The 21050-nt window shown below is 37.5% G+C and overlaps 4 protein-coding genes across 7 annotated transcripts in view; 3 read left to right on the top strand and 1 right to left on the bottom strand.

The window, feature by feature from the left end:
• LOC108629774 (coiled-coil domain-containing protein 137) overlaps nt 1-11368 on the bottom strand; it is a 58342-nt gene extending 46974 nt beyond the window's left edge. For 2 of the 3 annotated variants that reach the window (XR_001916861.2, XR_001916860.2), the window contains exons 1-3: nt 11039-11368; nt 10326-10965; nt 10038-10248 (exon numbers count right to left, since the gene is read on the bottom strand). Coding sequence is in view for 1 of the 3 variants with exons in the window: in XM_018032638.2 (XP_017888127.1) it covers nt 10039-10248; nt 10326-10965; nt 11039-11115 (927 nt within the window). In the remaining 2 variants the exon portion in view is untranslated. Of the gene's footprint in view, nt 1-9894; nt 10249-10325; nt 10966-11038 lie in introns of those variants that run through there. The other variant, XM_018032638.2, reaches the window with a different exon arrangement.
• Nucleotides 8213-9904, top strand: BORCS5 (BLOC-1 related complex subunit 5). Its single transcript, XM_018032639.2, has 2 exons — nt 8213-9061; nt 9129-9904. The coding sequence occupies exons 1-2, from the start codon at nt 8760-8762 to the stop codon at nt 9622-9624; spliced, it is 798 nt and encodes a 265-aa protein (XP_017888128.1). The 5' UTR covers nt 8213-8759; the 3' UTR covers nt 9625-9904.
• An 86-nt stretch (nt 11369-11454) lies between the features above and the next one.
• Nucleotides 11455-12270, top strand: LOC108629741 (oxidoreductase-like domain-containing protein 1). 2 transcript variants are annotated; one of them, XM_018032578.2, is made up of 2 exons: nt 11455-11592; nt 11748-12270. In XM_018032578.2, the coding sequence occupies exon 2, from the start codon at nt 11765-11767 to the stop codon at nt 12119-12121; it is 357 nt and encodes a 118-aa protein (XP_017888067.1). In that variant the 5' UTR covers nt 11455-11592; nt 11748-11764; the 3' UTR covers nt 12122-12270. The 2 variants fall into 2 exon arrangements, with proteins under 2 accessions (XP_017888067.1, XP_017888066.1); XM_018032577.2 differs by having other exon boundaries at nt 11455-11679.
• Nucleotides 12271-14726: 2456 nt separating this feature from the next.
• Nucleotides 14727-21050, top strand: part of LOC108629755 (inward rectifier potassium channel 2) — a 37456-nt gene continuing 31132 nt past the window's right edge. Inside the window, exons 1-2 of the mRNA XM_018032607.2 lie at nt 14727-16321; nt 18251-18578. Of these exons, the coding sequence (XP_017888096.1) occupies nt 18298-18578 (281 nt within the window). The 5' untranslated portion in view covers nt 14727-16321; nt 18251-18297. The remainder of the gene's footprint in view (nt 16322-18250; nt 18579-21050) is intronic.

Below are 21050 nucleotides of genomic sequence, written 5' to 3'. Positions count from 1 at the left end.
AAAATGTGAACATGATATAAATACTGAATAATTTCATATCTGTGCAAGTCACGTGTATTTTACCGGACTAGACAACGGAAAATGTTTGGCTGTTCCCGAAAAGTATCAAAGAAGACTGTAGATACAAAAGCAGAGTGAATCTTCGTTAACTCGGTAACAGTATCAACTACACCGGCGTCCCTAACTCAACAATCGTGCACCGCACCCAAGGGAACACCCCGGGATCCAATCTCCGTGTCTGTGAATCTAGTCGCGACTCGTTAATCAATTTAAGCTCGCAATCTCGATCGACGAAGAGGTACCGAGAGTTGACTTAACCGTGCAATTAATATGTACCCACCGCTTGTTCCAGAGACGGAGTCGAACACAACACGAAATATTTAAACATCTCATTTTTCATGGAAGATGTTGTCGAGTGACACTAAATCGATTAAGGTTACCACATTATCTATCCTAATCTATAATTTATTGACGAATATCGCAGTGAACATTTAAAATTAAGTGACTTACAAACGTAAATTAAATCGAAAATCGTGGTGGTATTATTTGTTGACACCCTGTATGAATCGTTTTGTAAGACTGAAAAAAAAAAGAATGAAATACACATTTCCATGTTGCTATTAATTGTAACAACATAATATTGGACTAATGTCGATTGTAACTCGCGGCACGTTACAATAGGAGTGGTCTGGCAGTAAATGCAAACGACTTGACCCGAGCCAGGGAAGATCGGACCAAGACAAGGCACGTACCTCAGGCTTCTCTTTCTCTTGATAGAAGAGAATATCCGTGCATAAGCTGCGCAAAGGAACGTGCGAGAAGATCGAGGTCCCTGTACGGTTGCAAATTCAATTACAGGCTGGCCATTAAGTGCCGCGTGATCGAGACGAGACGGTTTCGAAGAGCGATACGTGCGACCTACGCGAATTCGTGTCGACTCTGCATGAATAGCACTTCGAACCACTCTCATTCGATGCTCTTATAGTTTAGCCCTTTGTTCCCAATCATGTACATATAGCAACGTGACTTAAAACTGTACATCAACTTCATATCATAACAATTTTTGTTTCTTTATTTATTTCTGATTGATTATTATTGAAGGATGATTGCCAAAAATTCTATCATCGAATGAAATAATATAATCTAGACTATATAGTAATATTAAAAATATTAGTCTTTCAATATAGTTTCCTAATTTTCCTTTCGTTTAATATTTAACAACTGAGATGTCCAAAGATAATTTACTTATTTAAGACGTCAAATAAAATCTGCAGAAATTCGATGGGATTTTATGAAATATTAAATTGTACAAGACAAGAATTATGTTGATAATTAAATTTAGAACTAGCTATGAACATGAAATAACAGTGTTGGCTGACGCAAGAGGTGTTCGAGAGAGGGTGGAAAAATACACGGGGATCGAGGGAAGAAAAATAGCACTATTTCTTGCGAATGACTTCTTACTTTCGACTAGCTGCGAGTTCACTGCATCGCGTTACTGCGAAAATCATTTTTCAAGAAATACCGCTGACCGAAAGAGTTTCCCGAAGATTTATTAGAACGGAGGGGACCGACATAAGAATGAACATCGATCGCAAAACATACGAATTCAGACCCATTTCTCATCAGCAAACGCGAGACACCTTTACTTCCTTTCCGATTTTAATTAGATAACTAAGAAGATTTATATAACTTTATAAATCCACTATAAAATTGTAATGGTCATATAAAATTACAATACTTTGCAGGATACGACTTCTTAATGCTAAAATATAAATATGTTATCCAAGTGTCTAAAATTTAACTTCAACTTTCGCAAACTGTCACGTGAATTTAAATTCTAATTATTTTTCACAGAATTGAGATCGTTAAAATGTAATATGTAACATTATAATTCTACTGTCTGAACGCGATAATTCAATATCTCGTTACAGCAATTTGGCATTTGACTACAGAATTGGAATGGCTCGGAGCACCTCGACCTTTAATACTATTGTTACAAATGGCAAACGAAGTAGCCTGACTAAGAAGAATTTTAATTGTCCGAATCAACAGACGTGACAAATGACAAGCGTTTAGGCACAGTTTCAACCGACGCAACGCGAGATAAGGAAGCAGAAAACGTTAACGACAGATTCCTCCACTGATCTGCCAGGCAAACAGCCGTGGGCGGCCAAATTTTCGGCCGGTACCGACGAAATTTCCGTGTTTGCTCAAACTAGTCTGCATACCAAACGGCGATCAAGATTCGCCGCGGTACGTCTGAACGCGCCTCCCGCATAAACCAACCAGATTTTATCGCGGTTTCACCCAGCGACTGTACGATGCGATCATTCGATAAAACTATCATTATTTTCTTATTACGCGTGTTTCGTGCTTAGCTAGCCATGCTTTCACGTCATTTCGTTCTGATAAATTCATTAATATCGAGAATAATTAATAACTTTGTAAGAATAATAATTCAAAGATAACAGAGTTAACGATATTTTATTTTCTATTTGTATTATTTACGAACTGTCTAGACCGTTTAATAAAAGGAGTTCAACCTAAATACAGTTGCTGTGTACGAAGGTTTAGAATACACGTCTGCAGTTTAATAAAGGAAATCTTCACGTATTTCAAATATCCAGCATAATCTCATTATGGAAAAAATAGATATCCTGGCATGTTTTAATAAAGTACTAAATTCGTTATAAACTGAAGCTGGAATTGCAATACGTCATAGATAATAGAGTGAATAAACCAATGACTGAAATTTAAATGTTCAAACGTATTAGTCAATAAAAAATCTTTCATGACATTTTCCACTTGAGCAAATATTACCTATACACAGTAGTTAAAATGTTTCAAGGACGACTCAGTCTACAAATAGTATTATTGATAACGATGTATGTCATTTTTATTACCGTCTCGAGGAATGTAATGGAAATTGAAGAAGAGGAACGAACTGGAGTATTCCTATTAAGAGATTAAGAAAGTGATTCTTATCGGTAGAACTGAAAGTCAGCAGATATAAACGGATCCCAAACAAACACGTTTAAAAAAACACACACGATTAAAATTATAATGCAACTAAAGCAAAATTGCTAACGAGTGCCATAAATATTCCTAACTGCAAATTATTTTATTATTATAGCACTTGTAATAGTATTAGCAATAGCAATTATAATACTTAAATTGTAAACATATATATTACATTTGCATTTATTTAAATTGTATAGTATACCACGAGGCACTAGAACAACTGTTATCAGGACTCGTATTAGCCTAAGGCTTCGCTTTCCATACTGAAATCTCTATGATACGATTCGTAGCACGGTGAAAAGACGCGGAGGTACGAATAAAAATAAAGATTTCGGGTCAAGGCGAGGAGAGTTAACACAGCGATATCTGGATGGATCGGCCACCGAGGCCTACTCTTTTCAAACCTGACCAAAAGAGTGGTTGCTCCCTTGGAAGCCGCAATCTTCGGATAAAAATCGCCACGAGAACGCATCGAGAGGGTAAGCCTAGACGAGGGTAGAAATTATGGTGCGTTTAAACCAAATTCGAAAAATGATCAATGAAAATCTTGAGTGAATGACCATCGGTCAATTTTAATTATACCAACTTAGATTGAATTGTTTTACTTTTAAATTTGGATTAAAAATTCCGATACGATGTATTCAGTCAAACCTTTTAAGCAAAATTACTTATTTATAATTTAAGCAAAATCCTGAATGAATGAGCTTTGCAAATTTTAATCATACGAACATAGATAGAATTTTTTTGCTTTTAAATTCAGATTAAAAATTTCTATATGATGAATTCAGTCCAATCTTTCAAGCAATATTACTCATTACTAAAAAATTGTTTGCAACTGTATTAAATTAAATCACAGGGCTCAGTATTTGTTTCATGAATCTGTGAATTGTTAAAAGTGCTCGTTGAATTTGAACTTCAGTCAACTATAGAAAGAAGGAGCATCCGCTCGTTTGGTCTAAACGCACCTTTACAGGGATGAATGAAAAGGGCGCCCAGAGAATGAAATGGAAAGGGGAGCGTAAAAGGGGCATTAAATTTAAATTGCTCGTATCTCGGCGCGCGAAACTTCAAGAGGCGGCGCGGCGTCATCAAAAAAAATGGAAAGGCGTAGGTAGTAAAAAAGACGGCCGCGATGCGTATCCCTGTCCCATGCGCGAGAGATTACACACCGCGGAACGCAATTCCTAGCGACTATCGACGAGATAGATCGGGGTTACGGTTTTCTCCCATCGCTCAAAGAACTACTTAGGTATTCCATATCCTCTATTTATTCGACGATATTCACTACTCTTTCTAAAAATTCCACCTAGAAGTCCTGAATGTATCCACTTCTAAAGTAAAATAAGACAAAGTCTATTACCAACTTCTTTTTAGTATCTTTCTTTGCATCAGTGATTATTAATTATTATTAATTTGAATTCAAATTAGTGATCATTAGTGATGAAAATGGGTTCCTATTCCGTTTGAAAATACTTTAGATAAACTCTTATCGAGACTGCGAAAACGCGTACATAAATTGTCGTTGGAGATATTCATAAAATAAAAACAAAGTTCGCAACGAAGAATTTAACAAGGTGTAAAAAAAAAATAAAAAACAATGTTTCTGTAGTCATCTAATACACGGTGCTCGAGATTGTGTTTTACAAAATTACAACAGCAGAGATTGCCTGATTAAAATTGAACCTGTTTAAATAACTGAATTTTATATTTAGCAACGGGATAAAATAGTCGCCGCTCGTATACGTGGAAAGAAATTAGTCGCGAAAGTAGGTATGTAGTCAGAGATAAAAAGTAATTACTCAAGCGTGACTGAGCTATTTACCTGTATAACTACGATACGAAACTCGTTTCATGCTTAGCCATTCAATATTAATTTTAACTTCTCTCATAACAAACTAAGGATCTACTATTAAAAATAAACATAAAGTGTAACGAAAAATTAAGCTACTTCTATTATGTGTCGAATGACAATCAAATTTACTAAAGCAAACGTCACGGTTTACAAGGTTGCTGAAACGCGATTAAACAGAAAAACTGCCAACGACAGGTGGATGGAAAGGTGAGCTCGGAAGAATAACAATTTTTCATATTTTAACCGGAGAGCATCGCGAGATTGCGCCGAAACAGAACGAAATTCTGCGAATGAATTATTCACGAGGATATCTCACCCCGGCTACGAAAACGGCGGTCAAATATTTTTTCCCTCCTCCCGTTTCTTTCTGCGAAATTAAAAAATCGAGCCGCGAGTTTCGAAACACGCGTAAAAGGGTTCGGCGCTTTTTAGGCTTCCACAGTGGCCCGTGAAAATATCTAAAGCATAATTTCTATAATAAGAACTTTATATACAGGGTGACATATTATTGTCTCTCTAATGCTAGTGACAATTTCAATCTACTCTATCATTTACATATGTATATGTATAATAATGTATAGCAGTTTTCAAGTTTGGGACTTGTGAGTTCTTCAATCACCTTGACTTGCATTTTTCTGAGGATGCATTTACATTTTAACAGATGTTAGTGTGAAAGTGAAGATGATTTCCCTGCCATGTTGTAAGTTGTTTATATAAATCAAATGATATAATACTTTCATCAAAGGAAGTATGCGATGTAATAAATTATTGACGAGATAATAAATACTTGAGTAAAAAGATTTGCAGTTTCTACTATACATGCGTATGTACATGCATGCTATAACAAACTTTCTTGAAACGTTATTAGTATTATTATATCGTGATCCCGTCTCATTACAGAGTGAAATTTCAAGAGATTTAGAGAAATATATTCATGAACGATTCTATGATAAGTGCGGATACTTTCGCGAGCCACTGCAGGTACCGTCTGGGCGTAACTACGCAATGGGCACCGGAGCCCGCGAGGAATATTGGAATCTGGACCAGCAGCTTGCGCGAGACATCGCTGTCTCGTGTATGCATATTCCTCTCGCTTCGTATTAACGTAAGTTCCAGTCGCGATATGCTCTTTGATGTCGCGGACTAAATTCCCAGCTACGATCTTTTAATAATTTAAAGAAAAAAAAATCGTTCAACACCCGAGAGTATTGGAAGATGCAAATATTTGCTAAATCGCTTTTCAATGTGCCAGAATAATATCGAACTGTATTACATTGCAAGGATATAGTGCTTCTAAAAGTTAAATTGTACAAAAATTGTCTATAAAACTGTGTAATTTTCTTGTTAAATATTTAAATCAATTTGCTGATTTTGTTAATATAAAAAACGTGACTCTCCTCCCGTGGGAGTTGCACAAGAATGCTTTTGGTCAGCTCGTGGAATTTACCCAAGCCCACCTCGGTAACGACATTAAATTTACAACGATTCACGCGGCGCATACCGTTAGACTTCAAGTTTTCCCTCGTCTGACACTTGAAGCTAGCCTGGCCGACGGGTATATTCTTGTGCAATCGCAGTTTATATGTCAACGAACGACATTTCCCTTCGCCTTCATCTGAATCGCAATATTATCAGAGTTATCGCATTACCATCGAAATTAACTATCTTCTATTTATTTACTCAAACCATTTGACATCGAAAACTCACAATTCGAGGTGTTTACCATTCGAATATATTAAGAAATTTAACAAATGCACAGTCGGATATTTTTTTATCAATATTAAACATGCCTATTCAATTCTAATGTTCTATATTATTAATCAGTATGAATATTCAATGGAACTCCGCAAACTTCATTATTCATTCTGCATTCAAAAGCTCAAGACTCGTGCAATTATCTCCTGAATTGGAACTATGAAAATCATAGCGTTTGGACTATAACGAAAACTAAGCAAACTCAAACATTTAAAACGTTAAAAAATTCATGAAGTGTCAGTAAAATATTCAGGGGAACAATAACACAGCCAAATTAGAAACGGATTATGCTAATCATTGATTGTGACATAAAGCACATTAGCTACGGTCGAGAGATGAAGTTAACTAAGCGGCTTGTTGGACTAACGATTCCGTTAGCATTACAGAAAAACGATCGGGAAGCGCAATTACGGTAAATAGACACAAAGGGGATTTCTATTCGCGACACGGTTCACTCATCTCGTCGCCAGCTTGCTTCCTCCTCGCTGCATCGCGTCGCGTCGGTTACCGTGATTTTTAACGAGCACTCGTTACAAACCACTTTCTAACGCATCGACGTATCCGTGCATTATCTTCACGGTACAAAAGCACAGCGCAACGATGGAAGAGAGCCGCGCTATGTCGCCCATTCCTTATCGAACGAATGTGCACGAATTCGCAAACGAAATCGTTTTCTAAATACGGGTCCCGCAGGCGAACTTCTGTCTCTCTTTTTTTTTCACTGACAAATTCTTTAACTGAGCAACGAGCTTTCTTGTATTGACTTTATTTTAGCTGTATAAAAACTACATCTACTATAATATTTCCATGCATTATTTTTTTACACACATTACTTACAAGCTCTGGTATATTTTTAATTGATATTTTTCTCCTTTTGATATAAACACATTGAACTTTTAACTCTTCATTTTGCGGAAATCTCAAAATTTGTACGTTTGAGCTATCACCAAAATTGGCATTGCTCTTGGGAAAACAATGTTCATTAACTATTTCGAAGTAATTATTTAATAATTACTAATGAAAACTAACAACAGTTATTGACTGACTGATTGAAGTAATTGTACATGCTAAACACACTGGAATTGAAGGCCGCTTAACAGTGGCGTCATACCGAAGCTATTAGACTTTATCATAAATGTGATGTTTGTAATCACCTCCACGTAGAGAACTGGGTCGATCACGTTCCCTAAGTCCCTTATGTTCCCTCTTTCGAACTGGTACCAAACGTCTAGTTTAGGATCCGTGTATCTTAAATTGTACGTTGATCTTTCAATTATTCAATGCATATGCTAATGAATATTACGACGAAAACAGCTGATTCTATTTCGCTGAAATAAAAGTCGAACGAACAGTAGAAAAATGCATTTTGTTTTCTAAATTTAAATTCAATCGGCCACTGTTCATGATCAGAGGACGCTCGAATCAGTCTTAATTTCTTGTGTCGGTATCGCAGTTTGGCAGTCGAACATCAGAGATAAGAGTCCATCCAAAGCGATAAGTCCTCCCTTCTGGTATTTATCGTCTATCACAATTACTTTTTTTTTAAATTAATTCAGAAAAGTCTATTATCGAGCGAGAATAAATTCTACTCGCACCTACAGGATCGATTTTAGCAGATGGTGTTCTAGTCGCGAGAACGCTTACGAAACGTGAACCTGACATCTAACGAAGTCGCAGTGTCGGCGACGGAAAGGGAAATGACTTTTTGACAACAGCAAGGAGCACCGATTAAAAACCGACATATTCCGGAGTGATTTCGCCGTCGCATTTATCGGTGACTACGCAATCAACTCTAACGATATCAACGTGACAACGTGTGGAAAAAGGAGAGAACAAGTTTCACGATGCGTCAAAAGCGACAGCTTTAACATTATCGATTATTATGAACCACCTTAACGAACAAAAATGTACCCTTACTACTGGTCGTTAATTAACGCGTGGAATGAAAGCGAGGAAAGTCGAATGGGTTTAAATCTAACATGACAACAGTTACCTTCCATTTATGCTGGTCATCGGATATTTACATCATTGATTAAAAAATAATCGTACGACAAGGAGACATACGTGTATATACGGTTGTAAATCTCGTAGAAGTTAGACAGGAGTTTCTAAGTTAAACTAAATAAGGATGGGATCGGAACAGAGTTCTCAAGGAGGTGCACATGGAAACACCAGTAGATCGAGGAACATCCCTTTGAGACGCGGTAAGAGTGTACCGAACCGCGAGAGAGTACCAGAAGACACACCGCCGAGATGTATCAGTCCCGGTGCTAGCATTTGCTCCGATTCGGATCTACCATATATATCTTATACTGTAAACAGGCCGATCGGCGACTCTCCAAAGATGACGAATAAACAGTCGCAGTTATACAGAGGGAAAAGTTTGGGCGCGCAAGATATATCTAGACGTAAAAATAGTTTAGGTTCCAGGTAAAAATGATTGATTTTATACTAACAGGAAGTTTTAGAAACGTAGTACAATCATTGTTTGTTACAGGAAAACTACCTCCAATAAAGTACACGACATAGTAGTAGTGAAACCAGCTACGGCGGATCCCACGACAGACAAGGATCCAGATCTGGTCAAGTTGCAAAGCATTCCGATGTTCCTACCGATAATGAGAGGCACACTGAATTTACCGCCGGGAGTCAGAGACCCAGAGGTGCTCGAGAGACTGAATCCCATCGGTTTGTTCAACCTGTGCGCCCGGTATCAACATCATCTGAACACTAACGCTCAAATGATAGCCAGCGAACAGGCTACTCTGTGCGTGAACATCGAACCGGAGGTGACCAGGATGCTGAATCTGGCAACCGAGAGGCAAAGGAAGTTTGCCAAATTCGCGGAACAATTGAACAAAGTACAAGAGCTCAGTAAGCAGCTGACTAAATGTCATTCACTTCTGAATCAGACTCTAGAGAGCCTCGAGACGTTGAACGATCTCTTACCGATAGAGGAGAGGCTGGAACCGTTCGTTTGGACTACTGGATAAGGAGATGTTAATATTTCGAACGATAACTTGCTCTGCAAGCATACTGCACTGGTGCTAAGAGATAATTTCGATACTAAAACCTGTTGAAAGACTTTTTATTTACGTTTTTCATTCTACCCTAGCTCAACTTTGTTACTAACTGTCAAAAATGTTTGACACCTCACACGTATATTGCACAGAAATCTACCTATTTTCGTGTTAATCCTAAAAGTTATATAATTGTATAAAACGAGATGCGATGTTTAATTTGAAAAATATAGAGAGATTTCCTATGGTAAAAGTTTTATATTTTATTCAAATAAAAAGTGGTAAATTCCATGGTCACAACAAAATGATTCATAGCAACCTTATAAACGTGACGAAATAAAAAATAGAAAATAACAAAAGTCAATAATTTTTAAATGTTTACGTACCCTAGGTGCCAACACTGGCAGACCGTTGCGCTTTCAGTCTTCTGTATGCTACTATAATATCACTTTGCTGTTTCTCTAATTGTCTTCTTTCTCCGGCCGGCAGATCTTTACGCTTACCAGTCCTGTTTATAGATTTTGTCTCCTTCGAAGCTGTTTTCGGCTTCTCGCTTTTCTTAAGCATCGAGTGAAGAAGGAGATGCTTCTTCCCAGGCTGCAACAGAAACAAACAAAATTTGATTAATGCATGAAATGTATTAAAACAATAAAAATTAATGTAATAGGATGTACTTTAGAGGTACTGATAGCATCTGCACTTTTTGGTCTGACATTCAATTGAGGTGGTTCATGAACGATCTCTCCGAATTCGACTCGGTCCTTAAACCTATCAAATTCGTCTACATTTTCCTCGAATTGCTTCTGCTTCTTCAATTTCAACTTCTCTTTCCTCTTTTCACTTTTAGTCATTTTCGGAGCATCTGGATTACTCTTCTTCTTCTTCTTTTTAATGTTCCTGTGCTTCGCTCTCAACATCTCGATTTTTTCCAACTCGGATTGTTCACAGTTCGAGAGTCCCTCTATTTTCCCCGTTACAGGATTCCGATTTACTTGAACACTGAATTTCTTCTCGAACGCGGTTTCATTGATAAAAGCGTGAGTATCCCTGTTGACTCTGTACAGAAATCGTTGCTCACTCTCTCCAGGCATCTGCCGAAATATCGGGACGACTTTATCCGGCCTGGCCTTCGGATGCGAAGGCGTAGAATTCCCGCCGCCGACAGATATGAGTGCATTCTTCTTCTTCTTCCTCTTTATTTTCGTCAACCTTCCTGACTTCACCGCTTCCTTCAATTTGACCACTCTTTCCAAACTTTTCGGTATCGCTTGTTCCGATGCATCCTTCGGCGGCGCGTTTATCTTCGTTTCTAACCTATCAAGCAGCGAGTTACTAACCCGTGAAAATAGATTGCTGAAATAAAGCTTATTCTAAACGCACAACTCACTCTGCCTGTCGTTTCGCCTGCTGCTTCAGAGGATCTTTCACCCCCCTATGCTTTTTACCAGGAATTTTTCTACCCATTTCTTTTACAAATTCGAGAAAACAACGAAACACGACACTTTCACGTGGCCGACACGACACTGTCGTCTGCAGTCGTCTGCTTGAAAATATGAATGACGCGCGGCGCGAACGTACAAAAGTATGAATGAGTGGGGCAAGCCGTTCACGCCCGAATTCCAACGATTGTAGAAATTATCCATTTAAATGTCACAATATAGCGAACATAATAATTGATGTAATATTAAGCAAAATAGGAAAGAGAGAAAAAGAATGTGTGAGAGAGGAGTGAAAGAAAAGAATGAGTGAAATTAGATAGTAACATTATTATTAGTATTATTGTTATTGTATATCACGTATTAAATTGGTGGAACTATTTAAATCTTTAAATCATGTGCATACATACACATATGTATGTGTTAAAGATATGCAGCGCATTTACAACCAGAGCCACCTACAAAACATTTTACTCGTGATAAGCACAAGTGTATTTGCAGTGAGGTTAGAAAACGATATGTTTGACGTTTTATTAAACATCTATTTATCATTTATTATCGTCCATTGTAATCTAACGTGAAACACTAACCAGTACGATAATATTATCTGTAAAATAACATCACATATTTGTTGCGTTCACAAGTGTACTATTCCCGCAGGTATAAAAAACAAAAGAATGATCAATTTGATTCGATTGATTAATCAAAATCGGGGATGTAATTGTCACCAAATATGTTCCGCGTGTAAAAGATGTATTCATGAAACAAGTAGAATATTATCGTCCGACGGGGATACCACGGAAAAACCCGAGACGACAGATCCCTCTTCTACAGATGATATGTCGGAACCGACGAATTGTTGCATGTCCGGTTGCGTAAACTGCGTTTGGATTCAATACGCGGAGAAATTAAGCGCGACCCTTGAAAAGAGCGACGCGGACGTGCAGAAATTAATTCTAGACAAAGTACAGGATCCCAACATGAAGACGTTCCTTTTGATGGAACTCAGACTTCGAAACCTGATCAAGGATTAAGGAATATTGTATATAAAATTTGTATATATGTACATATGTGTCAGACAGTCCAATCTTAGAGAATAAATTTTAATTATTTAATTGTGCGTATTTAATTCCCTCCCTGAATATCAGTCATCATTTTTGAATCATGTCCAATTGCGGCACGTGCATGTACAGCGTCAACCATTCTTGTATCTGACAACAGGAGCTACAACTTTTGTTTGAAACACTTTTCGCTGGGACGAGAGAAAAGTTTTTACAGTAAACAATTTTATTTATTANTATACCATATGAAGTAAAAGAGAGGAGAATGAACTCTTAAAATTAAATCATAAAATCGCGCCCTACGTTTATCTATTGCCTGTCGCCCCAAACTCATCGGTGCGCCCACCGAGAAAATACGAATAGTTTTCCAGATGGCGGGAGATGTACAAAAGCGATCTAAAATTGTACATTTATAATTGCCATAAGAGAACCTCCGGCAGATTTCTAAAATTTATTAACGAATGAAACACCTTAAGAAATTAGTTAGAATAGCAAGAGAATTCCACGCAGTAATACAACAAAGGAGAGACGACAAAGAAATAACCAAATAAATTTTGCATTGAATTTCAATCAATAATCTTGGACTTACTTCTCTCGGCTAATTTTATCAAATTTTGTGATGTGTCAATCATTTACGGGTGTCAATGAATGCTGGTCGAAGTGCAAGGCTGCTCGGGCGAGTAGTTCATTTAGTGACAATATTCCAGCATTTGCGCACCGTTTACATTACTTGTTCGCTTATTTACATTGCATACATAATGGATAAAGCCACTTGTGCCTCTTACGCCAATCGGGAGAACGTGTGACACGTACGAGCGAATGTGGGAGGCTCGTTTCTCTATTTGCGCCGCTACTGCGCTGCGAATACGGAAATTCGTCTTTCCCACTAAATAATGGATTTTTACAAAAACCGCTGTTTTTCGGAAACAATATTCTAATAGGGAACATATCTACTTCCGGATTCAAGCTATATAAGAATCACGTAGTGGATATCGCAAAAAGAATTTTGCTTTTTACAGTGATATTAATTTTCAGTATGCAAGACTCCCAACGAATAGCAACAGAATGTTTGTATTGAATAGAAATAACAGTGTTTAATGACAATGCATTATATCAATGGTAATGTTTGTAGATTATGTTATCAAGGCCGGAAATGATAAGGATGAATTGTTAAATTGCCACGAGTAATTACGTAAACGAACTCTAATATTCTCTGTGATTATTAAAATAAATTCCAAGTTTATTTAGTTATTGAACGTTTGAGAATCCCGATTAGAACGGTTTCCCATCTGGAACCGTTCGCCACTGCCAAGAAACTGCTGCGAATCAACAAACCTCGTCACTTCGTGAAAATGGGGCCCGTTAACTATAAACGGATAGAATACAAAGCCGTTTGTTATAACAAGCGAAAAGGTTTTAATCACAATGAAATCATTCGACTTCTAGGTGTTTAAACAGAACTCAATTTCGATTGCGCACACACACGAGTTATAAACGATCTTCCAACCGTTCATTAATCGCAGTCCATTCAAATATAATGCGCAGAATCTTTATATAAATCATTTTCTAGTCGAAACAGATATTAAAGTTGTATGAACCCTTACATAAAAACAATGACAAAGCATTGAAATTTTTACAGTTATTAGACATTACGTTAGTAAAACACTGTATAAAATTTTAGGAATTTTGAGAGCCTATTAAAAAAGTTATCACATCTTGAATTCTTATGTCGAATGACAGAATTTTGATTTCATTTATCTTCATATTTTCATTTTCTCAATGTTTCATCAAAATCGATGGAGGTATAAAACTGTTAAAAGTACAAACAGGTAAAAATTCTTTAATTTATCTCACTCGAAACACTCACACTCACAATCAGCCTCGAAACAGATAAAAATACTTTAATTTATCTCACTCAGTTGTAAACTAAAAGTCTTGGAAAGAGATTCCAATAAAAAAGTTTATATTTTTCTTTGCAATTTCGACGAATAAAAATTGTTAACAAACATTCCATAATAAACTGTCTTCTTACATTCTACAAAAATATTGTTTGGTCCAAGTTATTCCATCATAAAATGCGTTAACTTAATATCCGTTTCGACTGCATATCTAAAGACGAACAAGTATGAATCAGCGGTGGAAAAATCGAGCAATGGGGAAGTATATTTAAAAAATTTTCTATTTTATCTTTGATGAAAGAAAGAAAGCCGTCGGGTAAAAAGTGGGAATAAAAATTAGCGTCGAAACGTACTCGAGCGGTACCGCACAATCTTATCTCCGAGTCTGCCCACATGTCAAGTCTTTCTATTACCAGCATGCTCTTACACGACTCTATTTCCATGCGGCACGCACGTCAGTGTGCGCCGCGTTCTCCACTCGTAAGTACAGTCCATTCTGCAACAACGTTCGCGAATAATGCAATCGAGCAATAAAAAATTTCCATAGCAGCTAATTAATTATGAACTCGATCATTCGGCTGTCTAGACTACGTGTGTATATTGATCAATCATTTAAATTAGAAATGCGTTCGTTGTGTGCTGAACACAGGACGGACTGTACGACCACACACGTTCGCCAGCTAGCAGGCTACGTAGCAGCGAAGTGGCACGAACACACGTGCGCGTAGCCGGTCGGTCGTGTCACACAATCTCAAAGACATTTTATGAAAACGGTGTGGGTGACTCGCGCGTGTGCGTGGATTATTTTCGCTTATGCCGCGCGGCGCACGCAATCTCAGAAGTGGCTCTCGCGTTGACAGCTACCGAACGATTCCCAGTTTTCGCCGGTTCCCTCGGCTATTCGGCTCGATTCCACAGATCTGTACCGTCGGGACCGCGGGAGGAAGACCCGGCCGCGGTGTTCATATTACGCAACGCGACGGACGTGATACCGCGCGGGACGTCGTCGTCGTGGAGAAACGAGCGGAACGACAGGAAGAACGCCGGGAATTATGAATGATACTCGCGACTCGGGTGACCGCGAGACGGGAACACGGGAACCCAGGCTGGAAATAGCGTGCAATCTCCGGACGGATACGTACGAGGCGAATGGACAAACACGCTCGTCGCATGCATCGTTCGTTATGCACCGACGCGCCGTCGTTCAATTGTGACGAAGAGAAAACTGGGACCGGTTCGCCGATTAGCAGAACTTTCGTCCGACTGGCAAATACGATTTCAATTAAGAACCGAGCGATCGGTGAAAATCCTTGAACAAGGGATTGCTCGAAGTTTAAGGAATTCACTAGTGAACTGTGACGGATGAACAATTGACTGTGCAAAGGAGACGCAAAACGTTCGTGAACTGTCAGATAAAAAAGGGTAAATTAAAACAGAAAATGTGTACCTTGGCAATCAGTGGGAATCTCCGATAGGACAGTTTGCCATGCACTAACTCTGCGACCGGAGATTACCTGGAGACCGACGTCGATTTTTTCAACATAATATCGCGTTCACGATGGACGGTTACAGGAAAGTGATAAGAATGACGAAACGGGCCGGGAATAAACGATAGAATGTACTTAAGCGTGCGATCGCGGTGTACGAGAAATCGTACGGGGCGCGCGGTCGAGGCCGTGGAACTCGGTCCGGTCGTTCGAATTTTAACGCGTGTGTCACGTTTTGCATTGCAAACGGTGGAACTTAACGCTCTCCGTATTGGTCTACTGTCTACTCCGCGTAATTCAGTACAACGGTGCCTCGCGATAATCTCTTATCAAATCGTGATACGCGATCGAAATATGTATTACGAAATTTAAAAAAAAGCCACTGAAAATACTTCCGAATGGACGCCTAAGACTTACTGGACTAACAATGATTAAATGATATATTTGAACTTTGTTCGATCTCCGATGCTATCTGTCATAAGTTTTTTCCGACCTCGAGTGTGCAACTCTTCTGCCACTACGAATTGTGTGCAGTAATAGTTACTAAATATACTTTATTCATTGTGAGCGACAATTATCGTTCACTGGTAATCGGAAACTTAATTCACAAGCGTAGAAACGTGTGTTAGTTTATCCTGCAGCTATGCAGTCTTATGACAGTACGTATATCGAAACAAATGTGCCATTGATACAATAGTCTTCCTTTAATTGAAAGGAGAAAATTTGTCAATCATATAATTGGAGAGGTACAAACTGAATCTGCACTTGAGAAAAGAAGCGAGCAATTTATAAATATAGAAGAGACACGAGAGAGGAGAGACAGTCGTCGAGCGAAATGCTAATGATAGAAAAGGATTCGCTCGCTGTGGACGAAGGTACAAACGAGGAATCGGATGAGCGTACGACGCCCACCACGGAGCCATTGAACGAGTTACTGGCAAACACCACCGCGACGATTCCACCGGTCGCGGTCAAACTGTGCGACGATTCCGCGGACGAGATCACCGGAAGGGGAAACAACGAGAAACAGAAGCAGAAGGGTATCCTTAGTAATTTCCAACGGAGGACGTTCAGTAGGATCAGCTTCAAAGGGGAAACCGGACCTCTACTGAGCAGGTGGATCTTTCTTTTTATTTTTTTTTTATAAAAACATTTTATGTTATATCGCTTTGTATTTTTCTTGCCAGCTGTATATACACTTCTGTACTATCTTGTGCATACAGATTGATTCACCAAAAATTATTAGAAGTCGAGATGGTAATATCTAGTGAATCACCCTGTAAATACATAAATAGAAAAAATTAATTTCAGTCGAGATAATGAATATGTCAAATTAATTCTATGTCATACTGAATAATTACTCTGAGTTATCTGTATTATAGTGCAGAAAAACCTATAGAATCTCATTTTGAGAAATACTCATGTCTTTCATATTTTTATTGTGCGCCCGCCTTCAAAATAACTCACAAGAATGTGTCTCTCTATCTCAACTATTCAACATTATTTATAAACCCTCTTTGCTACTTATAATAACAGCAAAGAACATCGAAGTGATGAACCACCTTGTGTAATTCTGTATCATGTATTCATATCATAATTCAAACAGTGAATCAGTTCAAATCAATGAGATTTAGAATGCAGAGTTCTGACGTTGATAGATTATAAAATGTATAGATTGATCGACGATATATTGACGAATTTGTGGAAAATTTTAATGCATGTCTGCATGTTTTCAACAAAAGATAAGAATACTTACAGAATACTGATAATTCGATCAACCTTATAAAAATATTAATTAAAATGGGGAAAACTCTGTTGTACTTTATTCAATATTGTATCAAGATTCATTATTACTCCATTTGAAAGTATTAGAAGGAGGGACGAAGAAATAAGCATAGATAATAGCACGTGTTTAGTTTAAAATATATGCTTTGAAAAAGTAAATGTAATTACACAGAGCTGAAAATTACACAACTCTTCAATGCATTTTCAATGTTTACTAAGCAATTTAAAGTCAGATACAATATAATATATATTACAAAACCTAAAATGCAACTAAGAACCTGTGTACGAAGACATTGTCACATGTAGCGAACAAGTGCACGAAGTTCAGGACAACCCTCAAACGGAGGTATACAGCCCGGGTTTTTCCTACTATGGGGGTCTCAGGTAGTCGCTTCAGTTTTACAAACAAAGAAACTACGACCAATCATTGGTCGTCTCCTCAAGCAAGTGAGAAAAGTCTCGAACTTTTGTAATTATACGTCGAAATTACATGCTACCCTCGACTTCCATTCGGTTCTAACCAGTCGAAGTGATCGTATCAAATTGGACAGAGTGTCGGGACGTAAAAAATTGTATTTCTGAGGTTTAATCGGGAAGTGAGTTTATTGAAAAACCATGACATTTCTCAACTGGCGCCATTCTTTCAACTGTTTGCTGTGAGTATATTCATTTATTTATACAAGCAATGGATGTAAATTATTTTAACGAGCTTAGGAGTATTGTGATAAATCTGTATCAGTGAACAATACTATATAGAGAGCATTTATTATTATAAGTAAAAATAGATGTTTAGGATACTTAAACCCAAAATAATTATTACTGCCATCGAATGAAAAGAAATAAGCAAAATCGTACAAAGTAAAATGTTTTTTAAACAGATTGTAAAGAATATAGGGAAAGATAAGAGGGGACGGGACAGTAGTTGAAGGAAAATAAATATAGAAGAGACACGAGAGAGGAGAGACAGTCGTCGAGCGAAATGCTAATGATAGAAAAGGATTCGCTCGCTGTGGACGAAGGTACAAACGAGGAATCGGATGAGCGTACGACGCCCACCACGGAGCCATTGAACGAGTTACTGGCAAACACCACCGCGACGATTCCACCGGTCGCGGTCAAACTGTGCGACGATTCCGCGGACGAGATCACCGGAAGGGGAAACAACGAGAAACAGAAGCAGAAGGGTATCCTTAGTAATTTCCAACGGAGGACGTTCAGTAGGATCAGCTTCAAAGGGGAAACCGGACCTCTACTGAGCAGGTGGATCTTTCTTTTTATTTTTTTTTTATAAAAACATTTTATGTTATATCGCTTTGTATTTTTCTTGCCAGCTGTATATACACTTCTGTACTATCTTGTGCATACAGATTGATTCACCAAAAATTATTAGAAGTCGAGATGGTAATATCTAGTGAATCACCCTGTAAATACATAAATAGAAAAAATTAATTTCAGTCGAGATAATGAATATGTCAAATTAATTCTATGTCATACTGAATAATTACTCTGAGTTATCTGTATTATAGTGCAGAAAAACCTATAGAATCTCATTTTGAGAAATACTCATGTCTTTCATATTTTTATTGTGCGCCCGCCTTCAAAATAACTCACAAGAATGTGTCTCTCTATCTCAACTATTCAACATTATTTATAAACCCTCTTTGCTACTTATAATAACAGCAAAGAACATCGAAGTGATGAACCACCTTGTGTAATTCTGTATCATGTATTCATATCATAATTCAAACAGTGAATCAGTTCAAATCAATGAGATTTAGAATGCAGAGTTCTGACGTTGATAGATTATAAAATGTATAGATTGATCGACGATATATTGACGAATTTGTGGAAAATTTTAATGCATGTCTGCATGTTTTCAACAAAAGATAAGAATACTTACAGAATACTGATAATTCGATCAACCTTATAAAAATATTAATTAAAATGGGGAAAACTCTGTTGTACTTTATTCAATATTGTATCAAGATTCATTATTACTCCATTTGAAAGTATTAGAAGGAGGGACGAAGAAATAAGCATAGATAATAGCACGTGTTTAGTTTAAAATATATGCTTTGAAAAAGTAAATGTAATTACACAGAGCTGAAAATTACACAACTCTTCAATGCATTTTCAATGTTTACTAAGCAATTTAAAGTCAGATACAATATAATATATATTACAAAACCTAAAATGCAACTAAGAACCTGTGTACGAAGACATTGTCACATGTAGCGAACAAGTGCACGAAGTTCAGGACAACCCTCAAACGGAGGTATACAGCCCGGGTTTTTCCTACTATGGGGGTCTCAGGTAGTCGCTTCAGTTTTACAAACAAAGAAACTACGACCAATCATTGGTCGTCTCCTCAAGCAAGTGAGAAAAGTCTCGAACTTTTGTAATTATACGTCGAAATTACATGCTACCCTCGACTTCCATTCGGTTCTAACCAGTCGAAGTGATCGTATCAAATTGGACAGAGTGTCGGGACGTAAAAAATTGTATTTCTGAGGTTTAATCGGGAAGTGAGTTTATTGAAAAACCATGACATTTCTCAACTGGCGCCATTCTTTCAACTGTTTGCTGTGAGTATATTCATTTATTTATACAAGCAATGGATGTAAATTATTTTAACGAGCTTAGGAGTATTGTGATAAATCTGTATCAGTGAACAATACTATATAGAGAGCATTTATTATTATAAGTAAAAATAGATGTTTAGGATACTTAAACCCAAAATAATTATTACTGCCATCGAATGAAAAGAAATAAGCAAAATCGTACAAAGTAAAATGTTTTTTAAACAGATTGTAAAGAATATAGGGAAAGATAAGAGGGGACGGGACAGTAGTTGAAGGAAACCAGAAAACTATAAAAGCTCTCAATAATAAAACTTCGAAGCTCGGTTGAAATTTTCGCAGATCTCGTTTCTGGGATGAGTAAAAATCAAGCGCGCCGCAAGAACAACAGTGCGTGTGCATGCGCCAGTAGGATCCATGTGGAACCGCTTCGGGATCCACGGGATCGACGGCGCCAAATGATTTTCGATAGGCGCCGTCAAAAATATACAAGTGGAAACTGGATCACATACGGTCGAAAATTCATGGCATCGTACGATTTAGTATTAAATTAACAGCAGATGAATCAAATCTGTATATTACTTATAATAAACAGTATTAAAAAATAATAACAAGCCAAAGACATTTCTATGTGCATTCGATTTTTTTTTAAATGATATAATTTTATTTTGAGAAGACAACTCTTTAAGACGATTTACGATTTTTATGTTTGACGATACCGAATGTTGATATAAATCAAATGTTGCTAAGTTTGTTACAAATACTTCCAGTAAAATTGACGAATGGAGAGCGATTTTTAATTTAATCGACTGTGCATGGGTGGTTTGCGACCCCGCGAAAATAGCGGCTGTTCCCGTTTCCCTGCCGCGATCGGCAGAAATCCCGATTTTCTCGTTACGAGAATAGAACCGTCTAATTCCGGAAGACGGCTCACCCTATGTCTGCTCAATATTGGCTCGGTAGTGAAGCGAATACCGATTTTTTAATTGTAGGAAGCATTTCTGCATTCTATTTCCTTTTATATCAATTCACCCCAAGATTTTTACTTCTACTATTAGAAATGAATATTACTTAAGGTTGTACGAACCCTTACATAAAAACAATGATAAAGCATTGAAATTTTAACAGTTACTAGATATTACATTAATAAAAC

The sequence above is a fragment of the Ceratina calcarata genome, unplaced genomic scaffold (assembly GCF_001652005.2).
Source record: "Ceratina calcarata isolate Rehan_Ccalc_2016 unplaced genomic scaffold, ASM165200v1 scaffold586.2, whole genome shotgun sequence".
NCBI lineage: Eukaryota > Metazoa > Arthropoda > Insecta > Hymenoptera > Apidae > Ceratina > Ceratina calcarata.
The sequence above is the reverse complement of the archived record's forward strand: the minus strand, read 5'-3'. Positions and strand labels throughout refer to the sequence as shown.